The sequence below is a fragment of the Nylanderia fulva genome, unplaced genomic scaffold, assembly GCF_048542155.1.
Source record: "Nylanderia fulva isolate GAGA-0341 unplaced genomic scaffold, ASM4854215v1 Scaffold32, whole genome shotgun sequence".
In the NCBI taxonomy this organism is placed as follows: Eukaryota; Metazoa; Arthropoda; class Insecta; order Hymenoptera; family Formicidae; genus Nylanderia; species Nylanderia fulva.
The window spans coordinates 104,386-131,891 of NW_028190390.1; the positions used below are offsets into that span (position 1 = coordinate 104,386).

The 27,506-nt window shown below is 36.4% G+C and overlaps 5 protein-coding genes across 12 annotated transcripts; 1 reads left to right on the forward strand and 4 right to left on the reverse strand.

The window, feature by feature from the left end:
• Positions 1-395: 395 nt before the first annotated feature.
• On the reverse strand, positions 396-19,341 carry nuf (rab11 family-interacting protein nuf). Of its 2 annotated transcripts, none has more exons than XM_029322013.2 (10): positions 19,023-19,341; positions 11,986-12,483; positions 10,660-10,734; positions 9,310-9,348; positions 8,246-8,360; positions 2,588-2,752; positions 1,993-2,362; positions 1,607-1,752; positions 1,462-1,500; positions 396-1,367 (listed from the first exon to the last, which is right to left on the reverse strand). In XM_029322013.2, the coding sequence occupies exons 2-10, from the start codon at positions 12,417-12,419 to the stop codon at positions 1,245-1,247; spliced, it is 1,506 nt and encodes a 501-aa protein (XP_029177846.1). In that variant the 5' UTR covers positions 12,420-12,483; positions 19,023-19,341; the 3' UTR covers positions 396-1,244. The 2 variants fall into 2 exon arrangements, with proteins under 2 accessions (XP_029177846.1, XP_029177845.1); XM_029322012.2 differs by having other exon boundaries at positions 11,986-12,486.
• On the reverse strand, positions 5,472-8,237 carry LOC146722389 (uncharacterized). Its single transcript, XM_085484844.1, has 2 exons — positions 7,529-8,237; positions 5,472-6,861 (listed from the first exon to the last, which is right to left on the reverse strand). Exons 1-2 carry the CDS (start codon positions 7,967-7,969, stop codon positions 6,646-6,648), a joined length of 657 nt encoding a protein of 218 aa, XP_085340970.1. The 5' UTR covers positions 7,970-8,237; the 3' UTR covers positions 5,472-6,645.
• A 1,096-nt stretch (positions 19,342-20,437) lies between the features above and the next one.
• Positions 20,438-26,291, reverse strand: LOC114945722 (uncharacterized). Of its 2 annotated transcripts, none has more exons than XM_085484831.1 (2): positions 25,028-26,291; positions 20,438-21,332 (listed from the first exon to the last, which is right to left on the reverse strand). In XM_085484831.1, exon 2 carries the CDS (start codon positions 21,325-21,327, stop codon positions 20,617-20,619), a length of 711 nt encoding a protein of 236 aa, XP_085340957.1. In that variant the 5' UTR covers positions 21,328-21,332; positions 25,028-26,291; the 3' UTR covers positions 20,438-20,616. The 2 variants fall into 2 exon arrangements, with proteins under 2 accessions (XP_085340957.1, XP_029177856.2); XM_029322023.2 differs by lacking the exon at positions 25,028-26,291 and adding an exon at positions 23,859-24,918 and having other exon boundaries at positions 20,439-21,332.
• On the forward strand, positions 21,938-26,585 carry Prpk (TP53 regulating kinase). 6 transcript variants are annotated; one of them, XM_029322027.2, is made up of 4 exons: positions 21,938-22,331; positions 25,058-25,250; positions 25,322-25,591; positions 25,895-26,585. In XM_029322027.2, the coding sequence occupies exons 2-4, from the start codon at positions 25,064-25,066 to the stop codon at positions 26,140-26,142; spliced, it is 705 nt and encodes a 234-aa protein (XP_029177860.1). In that variant the 5' UTR covers positions 21,938-22,331; positions 25,058-25,063; the 3' UTR covers positions 26,143-26,585. The 6 variants fall into 6 exon arrangements, with proteins under 6 accessions (XP_029177860.1, XP_029177861.1, XP_029177862.1 ...); XM_029322028.2 differs by having other exon boundaries at positions 21,938-22,296; XM_029322029.2 differs by having other exon boundaries at positions 21,938-22,207.
• LOC114945725 (GEL complex subunit OPTI) lies at positions 26,355-27,495 on the reverse strand. The gene is made up of 4 exons (XM_029322032.2): positions 27,240-27,495; positions 27,020-27,123; positions 26,668-26,797; positions 26,355-26,584 (listed from the first exon to the last, which is right to left on the reverse strand). Exons 1-4 carry the CDS (start codon positions 27,336-27,338, stop codon positions 26,543-26,545), a joined length of 375 nt encoding a protein of 124 aa, XP_029177865.1. The 5' UTR covers positions 27,339-27,495; the 3' UTR covers positions 26,355-26,542.
• Between the last annotated feature and the right edge of the window lie 11 nt (positions 27,496-27,506).

Consider the following 27,506-nt stretch of genomic DNA (forward strand, 5'->3'; position numbering starts at 1 on the left):
GATAAAGGAATATATTTTACTGTTAATAAATATTTAATAATATAATTATATATTATTATATACACTAAATAATTTAATAATTATTATATAATAATGTTATTATATTATTTAATATATTATTATTATTCTTTTCTTCATGATTCAGGACTTCCTGCTGCTTATTGACATGTTCTGTATGAACGAGCTCTAAGGACTTGAATACAAAATTGCTATTATTATTATCATAATGTCATAAATATAAAACACAATAACTGACTTAAACAGATCATATCAATTTTTTTATGTGCATCTTTTAATACTAAAAAATCTGAAAAATATTTATTAGACTTTCTATTTTTCTTTTTTTGTCGCAATAATTTTAGGAGACAGAAAAAGAGGAGAAAAGAAAACGAGTATCAAAATATAATTATTTAATCACAATTACTAACTTTCAGTATAAAGATCCAGAGTACAAGATTTTCACCTATATAGATTGTATAGGTGTATATTGCTGATACTAAATTGTTTTTAAAAGGTACTCTAACGCATCACAGTTTTCGCGACACATAGCACAGTTGCGTCTCCGTTGTAGAAATGTATATATTCCATTTAACACTATCATTGATGTATACAAGTACTTTAATGATCTCATGTGTTTTGAAGTATTTCTAGCTATTCGTATAATTAAGATAGGCTCATCATTCTGGTAACAACAGATTTGCGCGATAAAACTTAGCAACAACGGCAGTGGTAAATCGGCTCGAAGATTCGCGGACAATGTGATGCAAAGTTCGCTTCGAAAAGGAAAGCAATCGAAAATTGTCCCTTATACGTCACTGCACACTTTGCCTAGAGCATTAATTATCGAAAACTGCACATTCCGATCTAAACAATGCAACAAATAGATTTCATTGTTGCGTCTTAACAATAAAAACTATTGTTAAGACAATACAAAAACGAGGAAAAAATGTCACAATTTCTTCTAGACATCTTTCTTCAGGATTTGTTCGGATATTAATATCATCTTCGAGAAAACCTTTAATTTGAAATCGATTTCTCTCGCATACGAATCCGACGATATGCTTTTGCGTAAATAATTTCTTTTTACGCGCTAAAAAAATATTACATATATAAAATATAATTATACATCAGCCGACTTCCAATCCAAGTCCAGTTTCAATCTTGGATTCAATGAAGAAAGATAACGTACAATTGCCTCCATGGTACATATTTAGAATTTAACGATAATTCCTATGTGCTACATTTCAGTGTGTTTGCTTCACTTCTAGTAATTGTGGATAATTTTCCACAATGTTTAGTAATATTCCATCGATGTACGTTCTCAATTGTGTGTTTACTTCTTGCTGTTCCTTCAGGGCTTGTTTCAGCTATAACGATAAAATATATGAAAGATTAATCAGATGTTTTAAGAATGTATATGCAATAAAATTGTAAAATTCTAGATTAACTTGAAATACATACTTCAGCCATTGTGCACGGTTCGCTAAACTCTCCATCGATCTATAAAATATTTAGAAAAAACGTCCATGTTAATATTAAAGTAAACATTTAATTAAACATTAAATATTTGCTTGCAGGGAATTTTCAAATGATCTTAAACAAATACCTGGTCAGGATTCATGCCAGCCAACAATTCCACAGCGAGACTAGGACCTTTCTCAGCATTATTGTTACAAGGATTTAGCATTAAAAGTTCACGACCTGCCTGCAACGCCGCAGCAGCCTGCAGCTCGTCTCGAGATTCTTCCAAACCTGAAATCAACGAAACATTACATAGAGAATCTCATTTATTAAGGTAAGATTTGTTAAGAACTAAAGTTTACATTTTATTACTTTTTATATATATTTTAATATATCAAAATATCAGAATGCAATCTCTTTTGAATACTTAATCTATTCAATAACGAGACAAATTTTAAATAAAATTACAAAGACGTTTTGAAAAGCGAAAACATGATTATAATAACTCGTGGTTACAAGAACGAAACGTACTTTTATTTCGAGCTTGAAGTTGAACCACCTGCTGCACCAATTCCTCGAGCCTCTGTTGATCCTCGCTCCGTAACGAAAGTTCCTCTCTTATGGCGTCCAGCTGATGATGAGCCTCGTTAGCTCGGCTTATCGCGTGACGTTCACTTTCGCGCGCGGCGTCCGTTTCCCTCCTGGCATCCCGGAGATCGTTTTCGAGTCGCGTCTTGTCCGCCCTCGCTCTCTCGAGCTGCTCGCGCACTCTCGCGATCTCGTCCCTCAGACTGGAACTGTCCACCTCCGCGGCCTGCAGTTTAATGGCGTAATTCTCCAGCTGCAACTGTCGCTCGCGTTCCAAACGACCTGCCCATTCCCGATGCCTTCGTTGCTCGGTCTGTAATAATGCGGAGAAAAGAGGTTCTTGAATCAAAAAATTGTAATCGAAAGCAATATAATAGTTGTACTTCAATCTACGAAAAAAACCTTGAAGAATACAGAGGTAAGAATGAAGTTTACGCAAATGCAGACGTAATTTGTGTCTTATTAAAGGAAGCTACGAGCTATTTATTCGTGAAGTTTGCTTTAGATACAGCTTCGGTCGATGAACAAAATGACTCACTTGAAGCCTCTCTTCAGCCCTCGTTTCCGCGTCTTTGGCCGCCTCCTCGAGCATTAGTATGCGCGCCTGTAACGTCGCATTTTCCTGCTTCGCTCGTGCGTACCTCTCTTCGCCGACCGACTTGGTGTCCGCTAAAGCATCCATTTGTTCCTGAATCATTTGAACCTGTTGGCATTTAGAAGACAAGTTAAACGTGAAACAACCGCAATTTTTTACAGTATAAATGTCAAACAAATGAATTAATAATAGGAAATATAGATGAAGAGAAAAAATAGACTTATTGTCTATTTCACCTGATTATAACAATGTGTTTTTCAAATGTGCTTAAAAAATTATGCTGGTGATTGAAAACTAGAATGATAAAAGTCGCATCTAATTATTGTAGATGGAATTATTAGGACGCCTACGCTCCCCTTCTTCTCCGGATGTCATGAAAGATTTCAGCGAAAATGACGAATCACCGAAGTTGAGAGTGCCGATCGACATTAATGGATGCATATAAAAGAGCACGTAGGCGCAATATCGGAGAGAAAGTTGATATTGAAGAAAACGCGAACCCTCTTTAAAGAGCGTTGCACGCTTGCTTACGCCAGCGCGACTATCAATGAAAATGTAGATATCAATGGAAACGAGCGGAGAATAGTACTTACGACCTGCTTTATTAGAAACTTGTGTCGCAGGCAAATTCGAGAAAACACCTAGTGTTTTCGCGGTCATTCGATTATATTTCGCAGCTATTATGTCATAATAATGCCGATATTGAGCGCGATAATTTTCTCCCTACCTACGATTATTGAATAATATCGCTCGTGATAAAGATAATCACGTTGATAGATGATTCAGATATGATTCAGAAGAGTACATATTTTTTTATTTTTATATTCATTAATAGATCTATATATAACATTTGCATCGTTATCTCCATTATTGAAGGATGTCACATGGAGAATAGCACAATTGTAACAAATTTATCCATACATATAGATATACAATACCGTCGTAAACTCGTTACAATCATGCTATTCTCCACGTGACAATCCTCTAACAATGGAGATTAATTGCGAGTATCACTGAAGCGAATGATCTCTAATGCACAAATCAACTAGATCTTCGTTTTAGACTCGCATTCTAACGTCGAAGACGCACTAGAAGAGCGTCTATATTCATTCGCGAAAATAGATACTCGATATATGTATACACACGCACACGCACACACACAAAATGACAAGATACATTTTTCGCTTCCACGACGCTGACAATTAAATCGATTTACAGGGACAAATCGGGCCCTTCCCAAGAGATGAGACGTCGTTCCTCTTACTTGCTCGCTGAGCCGGTGTCCGCGACGACGAGGAGGCGGCTGTCGATCGTTGCGGGACGGCGACGGCGGCGACGACGTCTGGTGTCCTACGAACTGGAACTGGCCTTCCCACAGATCGTACTCGAGGCCGGCTCCGGGCCCGGACGACGGCCCCTCCCCGGAAAAGGACGCGCGATCGCACGGATCGATCGACTCCTCGCAAAAGTTCAGCTCCATCGCGCGGCGCGGTAGACCCGGTTATCGCGTCACGTCATCGCCTGTGTCGCGAGCGCACTTGGTCATCATCCCCGCACGGACCCATCAACGTCGTCGTCGCCGCTGTCACTTGCCTCTTCGTCGCGCCGATCCTCATCGAAGATGCTTGACTCCGGGGCCTCCTTGTTCTTGGACGAGAGCAAACAGCCGCGCACTTCCACAGCGATGTTCTCCTCTCTATGCGGTTTCTACGCGCCAGGAATATATTCCAAGTCCGCCGTCGTTCGTTCGCGCTCGTAACGCTTCTCCGTCTCTTTCTCTCTTCCTCTCTATCTGATCGCCCACCGCGGGCAAGCCGGGTGTAGTCACTGCGGAGGCTATTTGTGCGCTCCATACCACGTGTCTGCTAACTCCTGGCACTCGCGACTTGACAGTTCCGCCGCGTTACGCCGAACGCTCTCTAGTAAAGCTAGAGCCCGCCCTTATTCTACGCCTCCTTCTCACGGCACACATTTGCGTGGAAATGTCAACGAAACGGGACAGAAATCGATGTTTTATATCCGTTAGGCTTACATTCCGATGCGATGGACAACACGAAGCACGTATATCTGTATTTATTCACGTTGACGGAATCGCGAAAACTCATTTTCTCCGCGTAGAAGGAAAGCTGAACTCGTCAAGTTACTCCGAATTTCACATTTCCGAGGAAACTCTTTTCTAGTATACTTTTTATATTTACGCCGATTAATCGGAGTCATGCATGTTATTTGTGGATGTCAGCGATATCGCGTCGTCGATAGCACACATACATATACACACTCGACGATAGTAACAATATACGCCCCCTTAATTATTCCGAATATTCAATTAGGTTTGATGTTGATGAGTGATCATTGGCAGAGAATATTTTTCAGATTAATGTTGGAGACGATAACTCGCTTCGTCGTCCCAGCAAGTGTGTCACATGTCAAAGTGGCATATGATATAATGTCGCGCACGCGCTTACAAAAGGCGTTTATTGTCATCGTGTCATCATCGAAGCTCGCACCGCGCCTAATTGCACCTCTTGTAGATATTATACTCAATTATAATTATACGGCAATCTAATCTAATCACCATTACGTGATGCTAATATTCATTTTCTCACTATTTGATGTCATGAATATGTTGTTTATAAGTTTTAATTAATATTGTTATATATAATTATTAATATATTATGTAACAGTAACTAAAAAAAATATTAATATTAATATTTTATTTTTTAAATTACTATTATTTTAATTAATATTGTTTTATCTTTTTAGGAACTCACGCGAGGAATTTTGCAGCCTGTTCGATAAGTCGTTTGGATTATACTTCCAGTCATGAATTATTTTCTTGCGGACGAAAATGTGCATTACGATATCGTCACGGAAGATCACGTCGCGCCCGATGTCCGACTTTTGTAAGCCTTGCATGCCAGATAGACGATCCAGCCAAAGATTAATAGAAAACTCACGAAGGCCCAGCCTGTCCATCCGAGCAGACTTGTAGATTGCGCGCAACGGCCCATATATATGCGAATATTTATTGCTTCCTGCGTAATCGCGTTGAAATTTGCTCACGAATCTGCTTGCAAAGTCGTAAAAAATACGATTTGCGAATTTTGTCGACGATCGCGAGTCATATTTCTTTCGCGGTAAAATTCCGCTACATTATTTGCGAATCCATTATAAAAATTCAGCCGATAATTTTCTTTCGAAATAATTTAAATGTATTTTTTTTTGCTATTACATATGTGTTATTTTGTATCATACGTAAGCACACGTGCGAACTTGCCAATTTAATTGACGATTCATTCCGCGAACGTCATCATCGTACATACATGCAATATATATGAGATTGGCATCTGTTTCTCTCACGCGAAATTATCTATAGAATGTGAAATTTTGCAATTAGCTAGGAATAGAAATATTAAATATAGAGATCGATACTGCAAACGCGATGTGCAGAAACTCCTCTTTCATTTTTTTAAATTTGTTTCATTTAGTTGTACTTTTATACATTATTTATATATAAATACTTTTTTATTATTCAATTTTATCAATATATTTCTGATTATTAATTAAATGTCGCTTCTTTATCATTTTTGTATCTAAATTTAATTTAATGAAATTACGTATAGTATCGATTCAGCATCTTTTTCATAAAAAATGAAGACAAATTTAACGATTAATGATTTACAGAAACTCATTTTATTGTACTTGTAATACTTTAAAAGCATTCTTTAATTTTTTAAATCTTATTTTACTTAGTTTTACTTTTGTACATTATTTATATATAAATAATGTTTTTTTATTAAATTTTATCGATATATCTCTGGTTACTAACCAAATGTCGCTTTTTTATAATTTGTCTTTAAATTTAATTCAATTAAATTATACAGATAACAACGAGATTCAGAAACGGACACCTTTTCCGAAGTTAATTACTTGCTTTCGTTGACAGCTCGTTTCACACATATTTCTTCTTAATTTCTAATCCTCCGCACACTTCAAAATGTTCAAATGTGCAAGTATCGGTGAAGCGATCCTGGTCTCACGATTATCACTTCGCTCTCTTCATCCTCTCTCCCATGCCCATCGTCTTCGTCATCAGAATCCTCCTCGTAATCAGGATTAACAAGCGCCTTCGTTATCATTCTATCTGTCGAAGAGGACTCGCCGTCATCTTCGGGACAGTTCTGAGCCGCGTCTTGCTTCGTCTCCATCCTCGCGGTCTAGATACACGAGCCGAGAAAGACATGGACAGGATCAGCGCAGGTTCCTCGAGGAAGGGAAATCGACCGCTTTACAGGATTCGGTCTCCGCGATTAAAGCCCTGTGCATATAAGGTGGTGCGAAAAAAGTACGGCGTGTGCGTTATCTGTGTTCTATGTCATCTCTCTCTCTCTTTCTCTTTATCGAACATCCTCTCGAATAAATCGGAAATGTATGTCCAACCGATAAGAGATACGAGGATATGCATTTAGTTTATCTTCTTTATACAGGGGCGGATTCGTATGTTGTTACTGAAACTTGAGCCTTTTCTAAAAAAATCGTCATCCAGACCGTACCGGATCGTGATGTCACACCTCGTGACTCATCCCCGCACTCTCGGAATAAATTAGTCGTTTCGTACGGAATTACGTCATTCGAGAAAAGAATTGTTAGTAATAAATTGTGTGTGTGTGTGTGTATGAATTTTTTATATATAATTATTATATATAATATATTAATATAATTTTTATATGCTATATAAAAATTTATATATGAAAGTTATACAACTGAAATATACAACTTTAATTAATTTCAATCGAACAGCTTCCGCCCCTGTAATTGTATATAAAAAAAATTAAAATAACTCTGTAATTAGAATATTATTAATTAGATATAAATCGAAAAGATATATATAAAACTACGAGCGATAATTTTTTTCATGCAATTCGATCGAATTAATGTTGCAGGAGCGCGATGACGACAGGTAGATTGCGAAATATAATCGAGATACGAAATTACCTGCGGATGAAACCTGTGTAAGCGTAGCCAGAGGGCGATTTTTCGTCGGGTTTCGCGGGAGAAGCCGCGATAAACGATCCCGATCAAAACGATCAGGAGAAGGACGAGGAAGAGGACGACCGGCCAGGACCAGATCTCCTCCTTCGTGCTGTCACGTTGAGCGCAACACGGCGATTGATAAAACGAACCTAAATAGTGATACGCCGCGTACGGATCGTACGGGAGATAACGAGCATAAGGAGCCAGATAAAACGGATACGGAACGGGATGAGGCTGATGGTTCCTGTCAGGATCTCGAGTGAAGGGTCGCCGGAAACGTGTCGCACACATCTAACAGCTTTGAAGATTTTTTTCGGATATGTTATTAAGTGAAAAACGAACCAAGAATTTGGACCAAAGTTTCCCAACAGGTTAAGAGCGAGAAAAAAAACTGACAAACGGATTTTTCCCGTTATTGATATATGCTACAACTCTGTTCATGTCGTACTTTTTATTGTTACTCAAAATATTTCACTCGTTCGAAGAAGAAATTGCGATGGAATTTTATTTTATTTTATTTTAAAATGCGGAAAAATTATTATTTCTAGGTGACCGTGTCTTACTCACCTTGTGGCTGAGATCCATCACGTCCTCCAAAGATACGTCGCTGTAGACATCATCCGCAGCATCGTAGTTTGAGCCCATCCCCGGGCTGTTGAAGCTGCCACTCCGATAAAGCTGGCTGCAAATGACACGTAAGAATTTCTTTAGAATTTCGCAGAGAAATTGCCTTTTCAAAAAATTACTGCATTTGGAAATATTAAGCATATTTGCGTATGATAATCTATAGAAAGTATTTTGATCAAAATTATGCATAATTCACAATATAAATATTCCAACTTGAAAAAAGTAATTAATCACTGATGATTATTAAGCAAGTAGTGACTTGTCTGTGATAGTTCTTTCAATTAAAATTAAAAGATAAATTGTGAAAGTTCTCTCGCAATTAAAAGATTAGTTTTCTGTGCATTTATTTTCATTTGTATCGAGAAGACACACACGAAAAATAATTTATAATTTTCCAATGGTCAAACGCGTCTCTCTTTTTAATAGCGTTTTCCTGCAGAAAGGACGTGAGCATATCTAATGTTTCCCACTTTGGCGTATGGATAAGGCACGTAATTCAGTAGCGTGGAAGGAAGCGCGAATATCGAAGTATCGCGGGTATGAAACATGAGTTAACGTAACAGGGAAGCACGCCCACGTTTTAGAAAGTCCGTCGATTCAAGTTCCGTGAAAGGAGCGATGTCTGGAATTATTAGCGTTGATGCAGTAGCATCATCCTACGGCCGGTGAACTCCTTTGTCCGGGTTACTCTTTTCCTTTTGCGTGCGTCGGACCAATTAAAGCGCGAGATAGCAGAAAAAGAGAAACAATTATTTTCGGAATGCGCATATAGAAACGCCGATCAAGTCAATGTACTGATTTGTTTTACAGAAAAATTACAGAGCAGACATTTACAGAAAAAAGTTATATCGCGTTAAGAGTTTGAAACTTTAATTCGTAAAAAAAAGAAATCAATATGATTTGATTTTTTTTAATTATAATTATTACTTGTTTCTTTAACACAGTTGAATTTCCTTATACGTATTAATTTCAGTTTTATTATAAAAATTAATTATTGTTCTTACCTCGCCAAGGCGTTGGAGCTGAGTCTCTTCCTGCTCGAACTGTAAGCAAAAACAAAAATATTTTCTTTAATGTCTGTATTTAAATCCATATAGTATTTATAAATGTTATCCATAATAACATATGTGTATATATGTATATATATGATTATTATTATATTTATTTATAGATTACTTTTAAACGCGCGCGAGTTCTATTGCGTTTCTAACTTGTTGATCGCGTAGTGCCAAATTTCACGATCAGATGTAGATCTTTGATTATACGCCAAATTGTAGCTTTCATAACGGAGTAGTGAGTAATTAGGATAAATATACGTACATATAAATCGCCAAGTAGCAATCGATATCGCTTGCTATCAAATTCCGGATAGTAACTATTATTAGTCCTTATTACGAATAATGTGAAATATAAAAATTTTACAAATGTACATCACACAAAATCGAATTATTAAAAAATTCTTTTTCTATATTACTCGTGACATTTTGAGCAAATTAAAAATTATAAATAAAGAAACTAATTAAATAATTTTATAACATAAAGACAGAGAATTTAAACAACATCTATGACAAAATTATAAAGGTCGTATAAGCTCTACATACTCAGTTTTTGACAATTCATCATAACGATAAGATGGGGTTTCTTTCTTTCAAAAGTTTTTTCAAATGTTTCAAAAATTTCGATATAATCACATTGTTTAATAATGACAACAGTGTCAACTAACTGCACTTTTATTAAAAAAGTATGTAAATCTTAATTTCTTGCGTTTAACATCAAAATGTTTATCTTTATTAATCTTAATTAATTGTATCATTCTAGTCTCACTTGAAAAAGACCAAAAACAGATGATCTAAACGTTGTGGAAATAAAATAAAATTTTCTTTGGCTAGTTTGGGTCGAATTTAATCGTTCCTATTTTAAATAACTTTATTTCACTCTGGCGCTTTGTAAACAAGTTGCAAGGAGAAAACAAGCAAGACAAGATTGTTCAGATATAAAAATATTTTGTACAAGTTTGCCGTCATCATTAACACGTATAGATATATAGATAGCTAACCGGAGGTGTTTCTTTCTCTCATGAATGCTTCTTTCTCTCTCAAGAAATTTAACTAGTTCCTTATCTCCCTTGTTGTGCGTTAATGCAAACCGGTTATTTAACGTCGTCAGTCGCTTTCCCACGCGACTTTTTTCGCACGCAACTCAGCGCCGAGACGCACCGACGCGGCGTCATTGTCTCGCCGTTGAGGTTTTTAAGAATAAGTGGCGGAAATTCTCTCCCGCGGGAAATTACGCGGTCATGTGCATGTATGCATTTACGTCGTGCTTGCTCTTGACCAAAGTCATGTCTCTCTTACCAAGGAGGCGTTCTCCGCAGCGAAGTGCGCAACCAGGAATGTCTTCCAACCGTAGAGTTAGGACTTCTCGGATTTCTACAACATCAAAGAATAGAGAAATGTGAATGTGACGAGTCTGCAAGATCGGCAAAATTTTATAAAAACTATACACAATCGTCATCGCGAGACGTTTCGTTAAGGCGCATGCAAATGCACTTTTAATGTACCCATATCAAAGTTTTCATTGCATAACAAACTCTCTTCTCTCGCGTTAAAATCGACATAATGTAGGCGTCGAATGACATAGAAGATCGAAAGTAGTTAAATATTTGAAGCTCAAGTTAAGGCAAAACTTTAGGCTGGTGTTAAAGAAAAATAAAGGTGACGCGGCTGAATAGGAAATCACGCGATTGAAAGATTTCAATTGTTGAGAATCCTGAAATTACACACATACACGCATACATGCACTCAAGAGTACCGTAAAGCACTCTTCAAAATACATTGCCATTATTACGTAAGTTGTGTGACTTGCGCATACAGATAGCAAGTCAGTCGGTATTGTTCCAAGGTGATAGACACATTGTATGCAACGTTGCTCTTACGTAATAACCCATCCAGCCATAATGTACGTACACGTTTCGAATTATACGCTAGATTTGAATGCTCCTGCCGTATATTCAGTTTCGGAAAGAACTCGTTACACGTTCCGCGACTAATGTTACGTATCGAGCGAATAACGGCAGGAAGCAATTGACATAATAAAAGGCCAAGCTCGCTATGCTCTCTTCTTGTCTAGATCCCGCTCGTAAACTTTCAAACTATAAACTTTCAAAAATAAGTTTCCGACTTATTGAAATCATTTCAAAGGGGATAAATATATTCCATAAAGTCGTGAAAAATCAATCTCTCAATGAAAACTTTATAGACGTTACATGAATTTTATGTAATATAACTTTCTTCTTCTTGAACTTCTTAATATATTAATGATAATTAGATACTTCATTTCATTAGAAATATATTTTCACACATGTATAATTAATATATTTATACCCGCGACATCGCATTCTCCTCTTACTTTTCCATTGTACGTATTCTCGAGTGAATTTATTTACGACTTTCTCAATAACCGCGAAATTACTCAAGCACCGATAAAACGTCGATAATAAATTGCTATACACGCTTTTATATCGAATACAAAGAAATGTCGCAAAGCAATTCCATTCTCTATCACAACCTAATCGCTCTCACAATATATGTATATATACGTCTATATGTATATGTGTCCTCTCCGCAGAAGAGAAGTGGGTCACATCTTCCACAACGAAACCTCTCGTCGAGATCTCTCACCTGCGAGAATTGGTACCGGTCGGCGAGGGCGCGGAGCTGCTGCCACCGGGTGAATCCGGGCCGTCGTCGACGAGGGAGTCCCCCTCGACGGATCCGAAGCCCTCGTAGCTCTCCTCCTCGTCGTGGCAGCCGATCTTGATCGTGGCGACGCCGTTCGTCGTCACCGCCGCCTCCTGGTGGTGCCGATGACGCTCCGGGCTGGTCGACGAGTACCGTCCGGAGTCCGAGAGGTGCGAGATGACGAGATTGCGGAGATCGGTGGACATCGGGAGAGACGCCGGGCCGCTCTGACTCCACTCCCGGTGATGATCGACGCCGTCTGTCGGCCGGCTCTCGTCGTCGCGCGACGACGCCGCCGCTCCTCCGCCGTCGACGATGCCCGCCCCGTTAGCGGTGGACGTGACGTTGGCGTCCGGCGTGCGGGAGCTCACCATCCTTCCTCGCCTCCGCAGGATCCGAGCATGGGTCGACGGGGGACGATCTCATCCGCCGCTGCTGCTGCTGAAACACCAGGTTCGTGAGTCAGACTCGAGGTATGCCAGGAGCGTCCGCTTCGGGGATAAGTGACGGTGCAGCGGAAGAGGTAGAGAGAAAAAGAGATAGAGATATATATATATATGGGAGTCGTTGCCCGCGTCTTCTTCTTCTTCTCCTCCCTCGAGCAGGAGTCGGGGTCGAGGTGAACTTGTATCGCAAGATCCTTTTTACATATTATAGGGGGACTTGCGTCGCTGGTTCTGAAAAGGAAAAAATGGTCCCTTTGCTCGAAATAATGATGGGAAAAATCTGGGGAGTGTCTCGAGATGTCGTGTTGGCAGTTTTATATTGTATGTATTTTTTATTACTGTTATTTATATAAAATAAATAGATTATTTTGTGTATTAATATAAATTAGTTTATAGATAAAAATATGCGCGGCAAAAATAATATCTAAGTTTCCGATTTTTATTTTGAAACAATTTAAGCTCTTACTTAGTTATCTTCTCTTATAATTCTTCGGCTTATAGTTTCTTTTTGCAATGCTGATAAAATCAGCTGATAAAAGTCAATTATATGTTAACAAGATGATACATGTAGAACGAGATTGTAGCGAAATTTCGCGATTTCTCAATAAAAACCTGACATTAATAATTAATAGCAGCATCTAAAAATAAATTTACATAAAATTCAGACAAAACAAATTTCTCCAAGAAAAACATCCTCCAGGTTTCTTCATCATTTCTATAATTATTGAGAAATTGAAAGTTTTCTTTTAAATTATAATTGTATAAAAAAATTTGACGGAATTAACGTAATTCTTTTATGTAGATCTCGACAGAAACTTGACATTAATAATTAATAACAACATTTAAAAATAAATTTGCATAAAGAACTCACAATCATCAGACAACAAATTTCTCCAAGAAAAACATTCTCGGGGTTTTTTTATAATATGTAGATAATTATTAAGAAATTATAAGCTAAGAAGTTTTCTCTTAACTATAAATGTTCCATAAATTTTGACAGAAATTATTTCAAATGTGTAGATCTCAACAGAAAACATCGACATTAATAATTAGTAACAACATCTAAAAATAGAAAAAATTCAGACAACTAAAATTTCTCCAGAAAAAACATTCTCCGTTTCTTTATTATGTGGATAATTATTGAGAAATGATGAGCTAAGTAAGTTTTCTCTCAACTATAAATGTTCTATAAATCTTGATCAGAATCAACATAATTCTTTCACGTAAATTTCAACAGAAAACCGACGTCGATTAATTAATAATAATATTCAAAAATAAATTTACAACGATAAACCCAGACAACAAATTTCTGAAAAAATATTCTCCAAATTTTTTCGACATCTGGATAATAATTGAGAAATTATAAGCTAAGTAAAAATTTTCTCTCAAATTATAAAATATTCTAAATAAATCTTGATAGAATCAACATAATTCTTTCATGTATAGATCTCAACAAAAAAAACTTAACATAATTAAATAACAGCATCCAAAAATAAATTTATATAAAATCGAGACCACATTTCTGAAAAACGTTCTCCAATTCTTTTTCGTCGAAATTATTGTAAGCTAAGCTTTCTATTTTCTACAAATATGTTCCATAAATTTTGACAGAATTGCGATATAATTCCTTCATATAAACTCCAACCGTTCTCGTAGGCCAAATACTATAAAACAAAGAAAATCTCTCCTTCAATCTCGCTCTTTTGTTGCGCAATACCTGGCCGATATCGACTCGGTATAAAACGGCTCGGCAATGAGGTAACGCAGCCTCGTAGATCACGGAACGACGGTGAGATCTCGTGATCCCCGTCGTAGTTATTAAACGTATGCATTCCCGGGAAGAGGTAAAAAAACAAAGCGTGAGAACTGCGACAGAGTAGTCACGGTAGAGTGAATAGAGCGAACCCGCGCGAGAGAGAATCGTCGAAGGAGAGAACAACTGAATTATTTATCCATCCGCACGTATGATTACGTGATTGAGAATATTATTTTTCCTCTCCCTTACATCCCGATCTTTTACGTTCCGCGTGAGTCACGCGGCTGCATTTCAAGCAGGGTTGGATAAGTCAAGAATTTTTTTAAACCAACAATAAGTTCAGTTAAAGTTTAAGCGTTTATAAAATTAACTTAATTAAGTTGCATAAACAAAATTTACTTAGCTAAGTTGAGATTAAATTAACTGAAGTTAAATCAAAAGTTAATTTTCAAAAACATTATTTATATTAAATAAAAATTTTGTTTCTTAATTCTTTTACAATTTATAATAACAAAGGATTTTGATTTTTATATAGAAATATATTTTTTTAAACTAACAATAAGTTCAGTTAAAGTTTAATCGTTTATAAAATTAATTTAGTTAAGTTGCATGAACAAAAAATTTACTCAGTTAAATTAAGATTAAATCAAAAGTTAATTTTTAAAAACATGATTTATATTAAATGAAAATTTTGTTTCTTAATTCTTTTAAAATTTATAATAAAGAATTTTGATTTTTATATAGAAATATATTTTTTGGTCATTACAATTGATGACAAATGAATATAAAAATTAATATTTTAATTTAAAAATAATACGTTTATAAAAAAGACAATAATGGTATTCAGAAATAAAAAAATTTAACTTATATAGGAAAAAAGTTAATAAGTTTAAAACAAAAAATAACTAGTTAGAAATTAATACATTTTAAATTAACTAAAAGTTATTAACTTTTTAACTTTTAACTATCCAACCCTGGTTTTAAGCTTCTAAACCTCCCAAAATTTCATCTACAATTAACGTAAGCGACAAAGCAGGTGCGTAATTTTCATATATATATGCGTTAATACTGATGCAAAATGCAAATGCGTCTTATCGAGAAGTGATACATCGCGTTTTTTTGTATTTTTTTATTTTGAAGCATATTAATCAGTCGTGAGAAACAAAGCTATTCTTTAACGCGAAACTGTTATCGATGAATCAACAAAAAAGCATAAAGAATAAAGGATTTTGCTCGAGATAAAGCATGATTAAAGATTGAATGTGCAAAGTATTCCGTAAATTAATTTTAACGATTCTGATTTTGTGAAAATCTTTAGAGAAAAACTTTTAAGTTTGCGACGAACATTTAGATATTTTTTGGCTTTCGAGAAATTTATTTTGCATAAAATTAACATTAATATCAGATTAGATATTAAATTAAAAAAAATATAATCAATTGTCACTCTGTCAAAGAAGCTGTTATTAAAATGATGAATCTCTATAACAACGTTTGAAAAAGATAAACTCTCTAAACTTCTTGAAGTGGAATCTCATTCCAAGAAATTTAGAAAGAAGATTTGCAGCGAGCATTTAAAATTTAAATACATTTAGCTCTTCGAGAAATTGATTTTGCATGTAGATAAAACTAACATTAATATTAAATTAGACATTAAATGTAAAAAATATATAAAATCAAATCAAATATAGTGAATAATATTCCACAATAAATTTTTCTTATAAGATCGATTGTTTCTCCGTCAAGGAAGCTGTCATTATATAATTATGAGTCTGTAACAGCACTTGGGAAAGATATAGAGAGAAAAATATTCTAGCGGTACTCTCTGATGAGCTATCAGCAGATTGCATAAATATATTAACAATCGATCGAACGGTACCGTTCACGCACGTGACGTTTCACGGCACATGTGTGCGCCGTAAAAGGTGAGCCGTCAAGTTCAAAAGAGACTTTAACATGCGATAATCGTATTATGGCGAGCTGGAGCTCTGCCAAAGCACGCGTTTGCCTTTCTTTATCTATCTCCGTCTCTTTCAAAATAGCACTTGTCTATATTTATCGATATCAAAGTAAAGTAGCGTGTTGCCTAGCCAGAGAAACTTCCACTCCGGAGAATCCGAATTCGATTGTCTCATGGACCCTTTTACTCCGAAATATTCCAAGAAGTCTCTTCTTTTCGTTTTTTTTTCTTGAGACAAAAAATTGTACATTTTTTTTTTAATTAATTCGAAATAAAATATATTTAAATATGAATACGTCTGTAATAATAGCGATATAAAAATTTTATTTTTTCTGTAATAATATATTTTATATACCTATATATATATATATATATATATATATAAATGTATATAGTTTTGACTAGCAAATAAATTAATTATTCATTTTAAGAAATTATTTCAAAAATCAAAATTTTTACGTCTTTTACATTTTTTTACAACGTTTTTTATGTAATTGTTTGTATGCATGGGTTCCATGCTTTTCTAAATAAAAATAAGTATTACAGAAAATGCTTGATATACTCTAGTAGAGCGAATAAAAGTGCGGAAGTATATTAATAAAATTCGATCGAATGAAAACAGCGTTCCTAATCGAGGACGTTGACGTTCAAGAAAAACGAGAATAATCGGGAAAAATCGAAAAACGAAGGACTAAATACCGATGCACAGTTATTACAAAATATTATTCAAACGAAAGTTATTCGTTCGGCGAGAAAGGCTCAACGTCGATTTATTCTCGTGCATGGATTGGAAATTGAAAACGGATCAAGGGAGAGATTCATACATAATGCATATTTACCATACATTTATACTTCTATACATAAATATTCCGAGAAATATTACTGACTATAGAAACCAATAACCTGCGTATACTATACACATTCGCTCCTTAAGTACACTTAAATACTATAACTTTGTATTTACAGAGCTAGCCTTATTTCGTAAAATCAATATTTAATACAAAGATACACCAGAATATTATTCGAAAAACGTCATTAATGTGCAATCATTGCAAGATTTTATGTTTGATAATAAACTATTACTTAATAGTTAACTAGTACATACTATAATTAAACTTAATTAGTACATACACTTATTTTTTTTAATGTTTGAGTATTAATAAATTTATTATTAATATTATTATTAATAAAATTTATTGATAATAATAATATTAATAACGTGTAAAATTATTATATTAAACAGTAATATTAATAATTCTGTAAATTTATTAATACTAAAAAGTTTTATTAATTCTTAATATTTATTATATATGTAATTACATATGTAATTAAAAAAAAGAGTAAATATCATTTAAGTCACGTGTACTTATTTACTTTGAAAAAAATGTATAAAAATAAATATTTGAAAAAAATAAATTGCTAAAAAATTAGCAAATAAAATTGTATTTGCAACTCTCTTGTTGGTAAATCGTTATATATACTTTCAATACTCTCGCAGGTGTCGTATTACCTGATTCATGTCGAGTTCGCATTTTTGCCCGACTGACAAACGATACGCGGCGAAATCGGCCTACAATCACGCCGTGTAATCTCGTTTGGCGTTTATTGCGAGTTCCAGGGGTCCGAGCTGTTTACTAAGCATATTGAGAGAGAGGACCAGCGCGTTTCGGTCTCCAGGCACTTGTCACTCGGAACGGAATGCGTAGATGCGTTTTGAATAGCCGGGGGGTAAAAAGGAGAGAGAGAGAAGGAGGGAGAGTCGAGAATTCCAGTCCGCCTGTATATTTAGATTTAGAGCAGACGAGGGGGAAACACATACTCGTAAATATTTTTTCAATGCGCGCGCGCGAAAATATTTCCGATATTTTTTTTACCCTTGTCGCCCAAACACGAACATCCATACGCGGTTCTATTTGCCGGATCAAATTTCTTGTCAACAAACGGATTAAATGTCTTCCGGCCTCCCATCAACCGATTATTTATTTCGAAATTGTATATGTTGTAAACTTGTTTCCTCGATTTATTTCGCATGATTATTCTTCTGAAAAAGATTCTGAAATATTTAAATTTGCTTTTTAATATTCATGGTGAATATTAAATTACTGATGACGTAAAAAAATGTAATAAAAATGTTTATTTGAATAAAATACGTTTTTAATTTTTTTCGATTTTTTTTAAATTTCATAATCGATGTATCACGATGTGAAACGAACACAAAGTTGAAGGACATTAAAACGCTATACTAGATCGAACGAGAGCACGCTCTATTTCCAACTGGACACGCTTGTATATAATTAATAGCCTCTCTAAGGAATATTATACCTGTTACACGAAGAAATGTCACGAAAATAAAGATCATCTGTACAGCATAATTTATGCAATGACAGGCGTCAAGCAATACTGACAATGAATATATTCCACTCACATCCATTCACACATATTCACGCGACACAGAAATAAGGTAACGAATCTCTAAAACGGGTCCCCCTTTCTCTCTCTTTCTCGCCAGAGCAATATTTGTGTTTCAAATGTTTATCACTTTAATAATAATAATGGAGCTTTCTTCGACTAACCTGAAGTTGAATCCTATTTGTCTCAGCAGTGTGAAAATATTCAACATCAATGGTCTGAAGTGAGTCGCGATCAAAAGTATGCAAATATGGCAGAAAATGTCTAACAAATATTCCGATAAAAATTCGAATTTGCAGCTTCGAAAAAGGTCGAGAGAAAGAAGGCCGGGGATCGAAGAATTCTCCGTTCAAGCCGGATAATTCCAGACATCCCGGCACGGAAGTGAAATTCCTCTAAATTGACTCACCTTACGTCGATCTAACGTCGCGGCACAATAACGGCGACGTATCTCCCCGTATCTGGTATATCACAAAAGCCACAAAAAAACACCTGTGCTGGCACGATAAAGCGTAGAGAGCCGCGACGCTAAGAACGCGACGCTATTCGCGACGAAGGAAACGAAGAGAGACAGATGAGCCAAAAGAAGCGGGCACAGGTAGCTCAACCGAGGAGCACGCGCGAACAAGATAACGGTGCGACGATCGGCGACGACGAACTGAAGGTAGGTAGGTAGGTAGACACAGGCATGGACGCGGCGGAGATGGGAGACGCGAAAGCGAAGGAAACGCGCTCCCGATTGGAGCCGCGGTGGGCGCGCATGCGCGCCGCGTCGCGCCGCGAAGTGACAGTTCGAGGCGGCCACGTGTGCGTGCGCGTGACGTATACGTAGGTGTTACGCGCGCGCGCGCGCATGCGATTCACGCGGCATCGGACGCTCATCTATGCACAGGTGTGTGCGTCACGGTCGTACCCGCAGGTACGAGAAAGCACCAGTGTCGCTCAACCGTGTCTGTGTCTGTATTTGACAGAATGAAAAAGAGAAAGAGAGAGAGAGAGAGAGGTGACCTACCTAGGGGAACCGTGACCTGTACCACCGCGTAGGTAAGTATAGGTATGGGTGCAGGTACCATATATTATATTACTGTGTTTTGGCGAAAGCCCCTTTTTTTCTCTTCCAAGAAAAAGAAATTTTCTATTTTGCTTTTCTTTTCTTCATCCTGCTCCAAAGATGAGAGCATATATACATATATATATATATATATATATATATATATATATATATATATATATATATAATATATATATATATAATACTCGCTTGGAATTTTTATAAATGGCATAAGTATATGAAAAGAGCCCGTTTTCTCTATTTTACAATGATTATTATTGTGAATTATTTATATATATATATATATATATCGGGCAGCAACCTAGCTTCTTCTTCGTTTAATTAGACGTGTGTATTAATCATAGGCGTCTGCAGGATTTTTTTCAGGAAGAGCATGATTAAAATATTTTCTATTTCTTATTATTATTCTTTCTTAATTTTTTAAATTCAATTTTTTATTATTGTGTTATTTTTTAATATTTTTATATTAAATAAAATTGTAAATAAATTCCAGTGTTTATTCACACAAGAATAAGAGCAAACGCTTAATTTTTTAAAATGATTTCAAGGGGGTAAATGCCTTCTCTGCAGACGCCCATGGTATTAAATATAGGAAATAATATATATGTATATATATATATATATATATATATATATATTGATAATTAATAATAATTATAATTAATAAATTATAATATTATATTTTACATTATTAATTATAATTAATGTTAATTATTAATATTAATATTATATCGATATAATATAATATAATAATATAATATTAATTTTATTAATTATAAATTATATTATAATATAATAAATATAATATTAATATTAATATCATATTATATATTAATTTAATATTATTTCGATTTTTAGCAATCGACGTCGTCTAGAAAAAAATAAGTTCCTCGAGAAACTTCATCACTTTACACGTGGACGATAACGACAGTTAAGTCTTTGCCGTCTGCTCGCCGTCGACGGTCTTCTTGTAGACCTCCTTGTAAACGAGCTCCTGCATCTGTATCCTGAGGAGCATCCTGCGATCGGCTGGCAAGGTCCTGATGTGCGGCAGCAGGCTCATCAGGAAGTAGTAATTGTCGTCGAAGCGGTTGCCTTCGAGGGGATCGACCCCGGCGAGGCCGGCGTCACTGTCGCTCATGAGGACCTGTTCGGGTGAGATGTTCTGCAGCATCATCTCGTTCTCCGCGAGATTGTCGGCGACGTTCTGAAATTCCAGGTTGTCGAAGCTCTCCTCGGGTTCCCGCTTCACGTCTACGGTGCCACGTCGACCGTGATCGCCGTCTAGCTTCAGCTGATGATGGTGATGATGATGATGATGATGATGACCGACGTTCCCGTCCCCGGCCATCGACAGCAGATGATCGGCGATCGCATCCCGATCGTCCAGGCCGCCGTCAAGCCCGGAAGGGATCCCGTTCTCGGCTTCGCTGTCGCACGGCTGCAGCTCGTCCTCGGTCTTGGCGACGCTGCGCTCCCAGATCGGCGGCCGCGGCAGCATCTGCTCCTTCAGAAACTGCAGGCTCTTGAAGTGGATCCACACCGGCCGGTTCCGATGAATCTTACTCTTCCGGTATACCTGGTCCTTCTTCAGCTCGGCACGAAACGTGTCGCGCAGACCCTTCCATTTCGCCTTCAGCATCGGCTCTGTAAGCAAATGAGCGAAGAACTGCTTTGTATAGATATAAATAGGGTTTAGCAAAAGTCATCTGCTGTGTGTTTTAATTTATTATATTATACTATAGGTATACATTAATATTATATTTTATTTATATTATATATTATTATATTATATATATTATATATTATATGTTATATAATATTTACTTATATATAATATATATATATATATATATATATATATATATATATATATTCATTGAGATCTCTCGATTCAGTGCTGAATAAATTAATTAGTAAAATAGAATTAGAGAAATTGTGACATTAGAGGATATATGAGAAAAAAAATTAACATTATGATTTTTAATTTATAATATAAATTTAGATATTATATTTATTTAAATTTATATTATATTAAATTTAATATATAATATAAATATTATTTTTTAATATAATTCAATCTCCTAGGAGACTTTATTAATTATTATAAAATGTCAAAAAATTTCTTTTGCTGTATTTTTTAACATATGTTATTAAATGTTTAACATATATATATATATATATAGCATATTATATGCATATTTTTAATATTTTTTAAATTTCAGGATTATTTGGATGAAATTGATCTATAAATATGTAAAAATCAAATTTGAAAAATGTCAGAAAAGAAATATACGCGTGTACTTCGAAGAGATCCCTGCGCTTATATGATGCTGTTCGTTACGTCAAAACTTATATAATTAGGCATGGGATTATTGACTGCACTCGCACGCGCGCGTCGACGTTAAATTTGCGCATGCATCACCGGTCTGGTAACATCTCGTGCATTCGTACGATTTGCGGTTTAAATCTCCATCGAGGTGCAACGAGAGACCTTGTTACGATTCCGGGATACATCGCAGGTAAAAGGACCGAGTGATCCTTGCAACGAGACGAATAATATATACTGTCAAACTGTCAACGAAGTGACAGGATAAACCACGAGGAAAAAGTGAGGTTAGATCAAATTAATCGAGAGAATTAAATGTAAACTGCACATTCAGGAGAATAAGTATTAAATAATTGTGTGCGTGTTTGTGTGTGTGAAATGTGCTTAATTCGAGAATAATTTATAAGATATATTTAAAGTACTTCGAGGATTTTATTTTATTTTTGCACTGAAACCTTCGTTTTTAATCAGATTCGAATAATTAAGATTCCTAATTTTAGTTAAGATGAACTTTAATAATTTTACAAAATCTATGATTCTAGAAAATATTGTAATTTTCCGAATATTTATGTGCGAAACCGTGAAAAAACATCCGCTTTATATTTTTAATAAGGGTTCGGCGAAATATATAAAATCGATTATTGGAATTAAATAGAAACGAGTATTTTGTGATGTGTTCCATCGCGAAATATACGACGATAAAATATTGCCAATGTGAAGTAATTTAATTGCGTGAGATATGGTGATCTATTTTGACCTAACATATGAAATAATAATTTTGTAAACAAGTTCAAAGAAAATTTCGCACGATAAAATAAATTATGTATATAAGATTCTTCTTTGCGGTTTCTTGAAGTTGCATAAAATTCCAAAATTGTATTAATAAGTTACATAATATAGATTCTAGATAAATCTAGATCATAAAAAGTGAAATGACCAAAATTGTGACATTAGGATATTAATTTTTAATACAATAATTCAGTCCCAAAAGATGAGATTTTGTCAAAATGTTAGATACATTTTCTATCTCGCGTTGCATATTTTTTTCTAGATATAATATATTTTTATAGAATATAAAAAGATTATTCCAATTATTCTAAATATTATATGTTTGTAATAGGAGCAAGAATAGATACCTAGTTGCGTTTCTTAAAAAAATTAATTATAATAATATTCAATTTGACAGTTGTCGCACGTGGAACAATATAAATAGATATCTTTATAAAGACCAAAAAATGATTTCAATTACTCCAATTAATATATGTTCGTAATAGGAATAAGAGTAAATAGTTGCGTTTCTTAAAAATACTAATTAACATTTGATGTGACAGTTGTCCAACGTTCGACCACGTGGTGGAACAATAAGCGGTTACATATTTTTTCCTAAACTTCACCAATTCATCCTAGTGTCACAATGAATCCCACACAGCACAAAACTCAACAGAAATGTTGCAGAAACGTTTCAAAGTTTCAAGTAACACTGAAACGTCATTATAACATCTAAGAAACATAACATAGAAAGAGTTAACATTTATGCAATCTTTCATAAACATATTTGTGCCAAACTAGTGGAACAAACAGTTTCACGTATTTAAGACATATATGAAACATTTTTGAATAAATTTTGCGGTCTCTAAAATGTTTTGCGCTGCGTGGGATGTAATGAGAAAAATCTCATGTACGAATCCTCGCCGATGAAGAGGACAGAGGTACTCGACGCATGGGCGAAGGACGACGCGCGACGCCTAAATACTTGCGTCGTGGCGACTCGCTCCGCGCGTAGGAGCGACAGAGGCGGCCACATGCATATAGAGAAAGAGAGAGAGAGAGACAGGGGCACGTACTGGGGAGGTTGAATATCGCGGCGATCTCCATCCAGACGCGATTGGTGACCTCGCGATTGTGATAGGAGATGTGCCTCTGATTCCAGAGGGCCGGGCGTTTGTAGACCTCGGCGATCAGCCGGTTCGCGTCCATCTTCACCTCGTCCCTCATCGCCCGCTGCCGCGCACGACGACCCTCAATAGCGGACCTGATGATGACGATGATGACGAGATATAGCTCGCACGGCGGCGACGAATCGCGACGACCAGCGGGAACAAAGTACGGGCGAATACTAGCACCGGGATAGCGATTAGCGCGCAGGACGCGCCAGCGGGTCGACGACGATCGATTCGCGTTTCGCCCTCGTCTCGCCTCGCTAGCGCTAGCAGCAGCTCTCTCCCGAGAAGAGAGAGAGATGCCTCGTCGCCTGCGCCGCCCTCGCCCTTTTTAACATTTCGCAAGCGCAAGCGAATCTATCCCCCCGAGGGAGACTTCTGCTATCTCTTCTCCGACGCTAATCGGTCGGTTGACTTTAATGATAATTTTCATGTCCTCGAAGAGTAGAGGATATTAGCCCTTTAAGGGTTTTTTTAGCTCTCCGACGATTGGCTTTCATTTTCATTTTCTTCAAGAGAGAAGAGGATTAGTTCCTCTCGCAGTTGAGGGTTCATTCTCACCCTTAACTCGTCGATTGGATTTATCATCGATAAATCCGGGGGTGGAAGAACGAGGGTGGGGGATGAGTAGGATCTGGGGTCTCTCTCGCGAGAGACCAACGCGCGAATACAATGTTTGCGCGTGCAATTATTCGGACATGCGCGTGCACGTCTTTGATACCGCAGGATTTCGATCGACCCTTGTTCTAGAAGCGAGTAGCCGCGTTCTCTCTCTCTCTCTCTCTTATGTATAGCGTATCTCCTTCTCTTCTACCCTTACAAGCCGTACAAGCGAACCTGGGAGTTACTTAATTTTGTTTCTTATCGAGATTCATCAGCGAATGCCATCTAATTACTCTCTCTCTCTCTTAATCCTCCTTAAGGGCGAGTTAATTGCTCCAGCAGCTCTGGCGCTAATTGCATAATTATAAAATGTAAAGGTCTGGTTTCACTAGGTGAAACCAGATCCGAATGTATAATGATAAAATGTAAAGTATAATGAACGATGCAATAAATAAAAAGGAAATATTTACATGTAATCTTCTGGCTTGTACTTCTTGCAGCAAACAATGCAAGACTTGGAACTGATAGCGCAAGGCGCGGAGGCGCGCCTCTACAAGGGCCTCTACTTGGGAAGGATGAGCCTGGTGAAGGAGAGGTTCGTTAAGAATTATCGACATCCGGAGCTGGACGCGCGTCTCACCAAGGATCGCATCAGGGCCGAGGCTCGCGCCATTATTCGGGCGAAGTCCGCAGGTGAAAATCCCGCTTGATCTCTGTTTCTCGTCGTTTGTTCAATTCGTCTTCATCGTTCCTCTATCCTGAAGGTGTAGCAACGCCAGCCCTGTACCTGGTGGACATAGAACGGCGCAGTATCTACATGGAGTACGTGGAGGATGCTACGGTACTCAAGGATTTCATAGACGAGAATATTTCCGAAAAGCCGGACGTGGATCATCTAATAGAGTTTATAGGATGCGGATTAGGGTCGCTCATAGCTAGGCTACATTCCAGACACATGATCCACGGTGATCTGACTACGTCGAATATACTGGTCAAGAATGACTCCGAGTCGTCCAGCAGCGACCAATCTGAAGGTAACTTTCGCAATATCAAATATGGTAAATATAATGAAAATCCTCTTTCACTTATATTATTTATTTAATCAAAAATATAAGGTCTGTTCTTTCCAGTTAAACTGGCTACCACTAGTTCAGAATTTATCTTTTTTCCTTCCAACGTGGAGTAAAAAAGATAAACTGGCGCGACCAGTTCAGCTGAAGAGAAGACCTATAATTTTACCGAATTTTACCATATTTGAAGTACACAAAATTGCAACACTTTCCAATTTTTTCTGACTCCGTTATTTCGCTATATCGTTTTTTTTTTCTTCTTCATAGCCGAGACTCGATTTGTAATGATAGACTTCGGACTGGCCCGACTGGATTCCACGGTGGAAGATAAAGCGGTTGATTTGTACGTTCTCGAACGATCCCTGTTAAGCGCGCATTCCGAAGTGCCGACGTTGTTCTCCCGTATTTTTCATCACTATCAACGGCAGTATCAGAGCAAAAATCAATGCGAGCAAGTGGTCGCCAAGTATAAGCAAGTGCAGGCGCGAGGACGTAAACGCTTGATGATTGGCTGAAAGAGAAGGTGGTGTCTTCGAAGACTGTTAATCCTCTTCATGATTCCAGAGTACGCGAGGGTGTATGAATAAATTTATTTTTGTTACGCAACACGTAATCCACCCAAATCAAATTCAGCCAAATAGCCTGGACTTTGTACGTTGATAGATGTAAACTGTATGTTTTAATTGCAATTTGATTGATTGGTATCGTAGAATGAAAATACACTGCGTGAGAAGGTAAGAAGATCTTTATACAGGTGAATATATTGTATATGTAACAGTATGTAACAGTATGCAAGAATTCAGTATGTAACGATACCTATTACAAGGATATGACTATTGCGTAATAAATTTGGCAGCAGCAATGATTTATATGAAAAACTATTGCTCTTTATGTATCCACCATTTATAATGTAAATCAGTCAAAATGCAATCCGGAATATATAATAATCCAAGTCACCTATCAACAAATAAGTATATCATATCATGTACATACGTATGTTAATGTAGAATAAATGAAATTGCTATGCGATTTAGATTTACCAAAAAACCAGCGAAAGAGGTCATGAATCCTTCCTTCGTCAATTCCCATATGCCACCAAATTCTTCTTCATCGATTTGTTGAAAACTGCTAAAGTATAAATATGTAATTCCTGCATTGACTATTATGAATCTGAAACACAAAAATAATTTTAAAAAATTATTTAATAATAATTATATATATAATATATAATTATATTACATAATAAGTTATATATTATACATATAATTAATATATTATAATAAATTTATATATATATATATAATTGAATAAAAAAAATATCAAAATTAAATTGCAGGATTTTCGATAAAGCAAAAAAACAGAGACAGGACGAGGCTGTATCTCTTTACTTACAACAATAGAGCTATAAAACCTTTCAGAGGTATAAGGCCCCATCCTATACCGACAATAATACCGATCGCTTGCCTGGCCCAATATATCACGTCGAGGAACTCCTCCTGCAACCCAAAAGCAAGGGAATGAACCAATTTTCAGGCAAACTTGATTTTTTTTCTCGAAGAAGAATATCTCTTTACGAGAAAATTGGAAAAAGTTCTCGATGGGTTATATTTACCTTGTCCGGCCATTCCGAGTTCGCCGTGATCGCACGTGTCCATACGCTAACCTCGCACTTGCCACCGTTACCGTTCTTCTCCGCTCTCGTGCGCGACATCCTCGCGATTCTGCACGACCCCCTGCAACGTAATCTAGACGATCATCGAATTTGCGACGCGTTGTGCCGCTATTCGCGTATTTTTCGCCTCCACCGGCCGCTACGGTAGCAACAGCTGACAGCCTTCTCGCTTCCGGCGAAGGAGTGGGAGACCGCCGCAAATTAATT

Bases quoted from the DNA above. Each gene is read 5' to 3' on its own strand.
- LOC114945722 (XM_029322023.2), bottom strand. From the start codon at position 24,009: ATGAGGGACGAGGTGAAGATGGACGCGAACCGGCTGATCGCCGAGGTC. The intron at 21,333-23,858 runs GTACGTGCCCCT...ATTTGCTTACAG, and splicing joins CGCGATATTCAACCTCCCCA to AGCCGATGCTGAAGGCGAAA.
- nuf (XM_029322013.2), bottom strand. From the start codon at position 12,419: ATGGTGAGCTCCCGCACGCCGGACGCCAACGTCACGTCCACCGCTAAC. The intron at 9,349-10,659 runs GTAAGAGAGACA...TTTTGCTTACAG, and splicing joins CTGCGGAGAACGCCTCCTTG to TTCGAGCAGGAAGAGACTCA. The intron at 2,753-8,245 runs GTGAGTAAGACA...AAATGCCAACAG, and splicing joins TGATGGATCTCAGCCACAAG to GTTCAAATGATTCAGGAACA.
- LOC146722389 (XM_085484844.1), bottom strand. From the start codon at position 7,969: ATGTGTGCGACACGTTTCCGGCGACCCTTCACTCGAGATCCTGACAGG. The intron at 6,862-7,528 runs ATCTTTTCGATT...TCGTGTATCTAG, and splicing joins TCGCTCGTAGTTTTATATAT to ACCGCGAGGATGGAGACGAA.
- LOC114945725 (XM_029322032.2), bottom strand. From the start codon at position 27,338: ATGTCGCGCACGAGAGCGGAGAAGAACGGTAACGGTGGCAAGTGCGAG. The intron at 27,124-27,239 runs GTAAATATAACC...TTTGGGTTGCAG, and splicing joins ACTCGGAATGGCCGGACAAG to GAGGAGTTCCTCGACGTGAT. The intron at 26,798-27,019 runs GTAAGTAAAGAG...TTTGTGTTTCAG, and splicing joins GGTTTTATAGCTCTATTGTT to ATTCATAATAGTCAATGCAG.
- Prpk (XM_029322027.2), top strand. From the start codon at position 25,064: ATGCAAGACTTGGAACTGATAGCGCAAGGCGCGGAGGCGCGCCTCTAC. The intron at 25,251-25,321 runs GTGAAAATCCCG...TCTATCCTGAAG, and splicing joins TATTCGGGCGAAGTCCGCAG to GTGTAGCAACGCCAGCCCTG. The intron at 25,592-25,894 runs GTAACTTTCGCA...TCTTCTTCATAG, and splicing joins CAGCAGCGACCAATCTGAAG to CCGAGACTCGATTTGTAATG.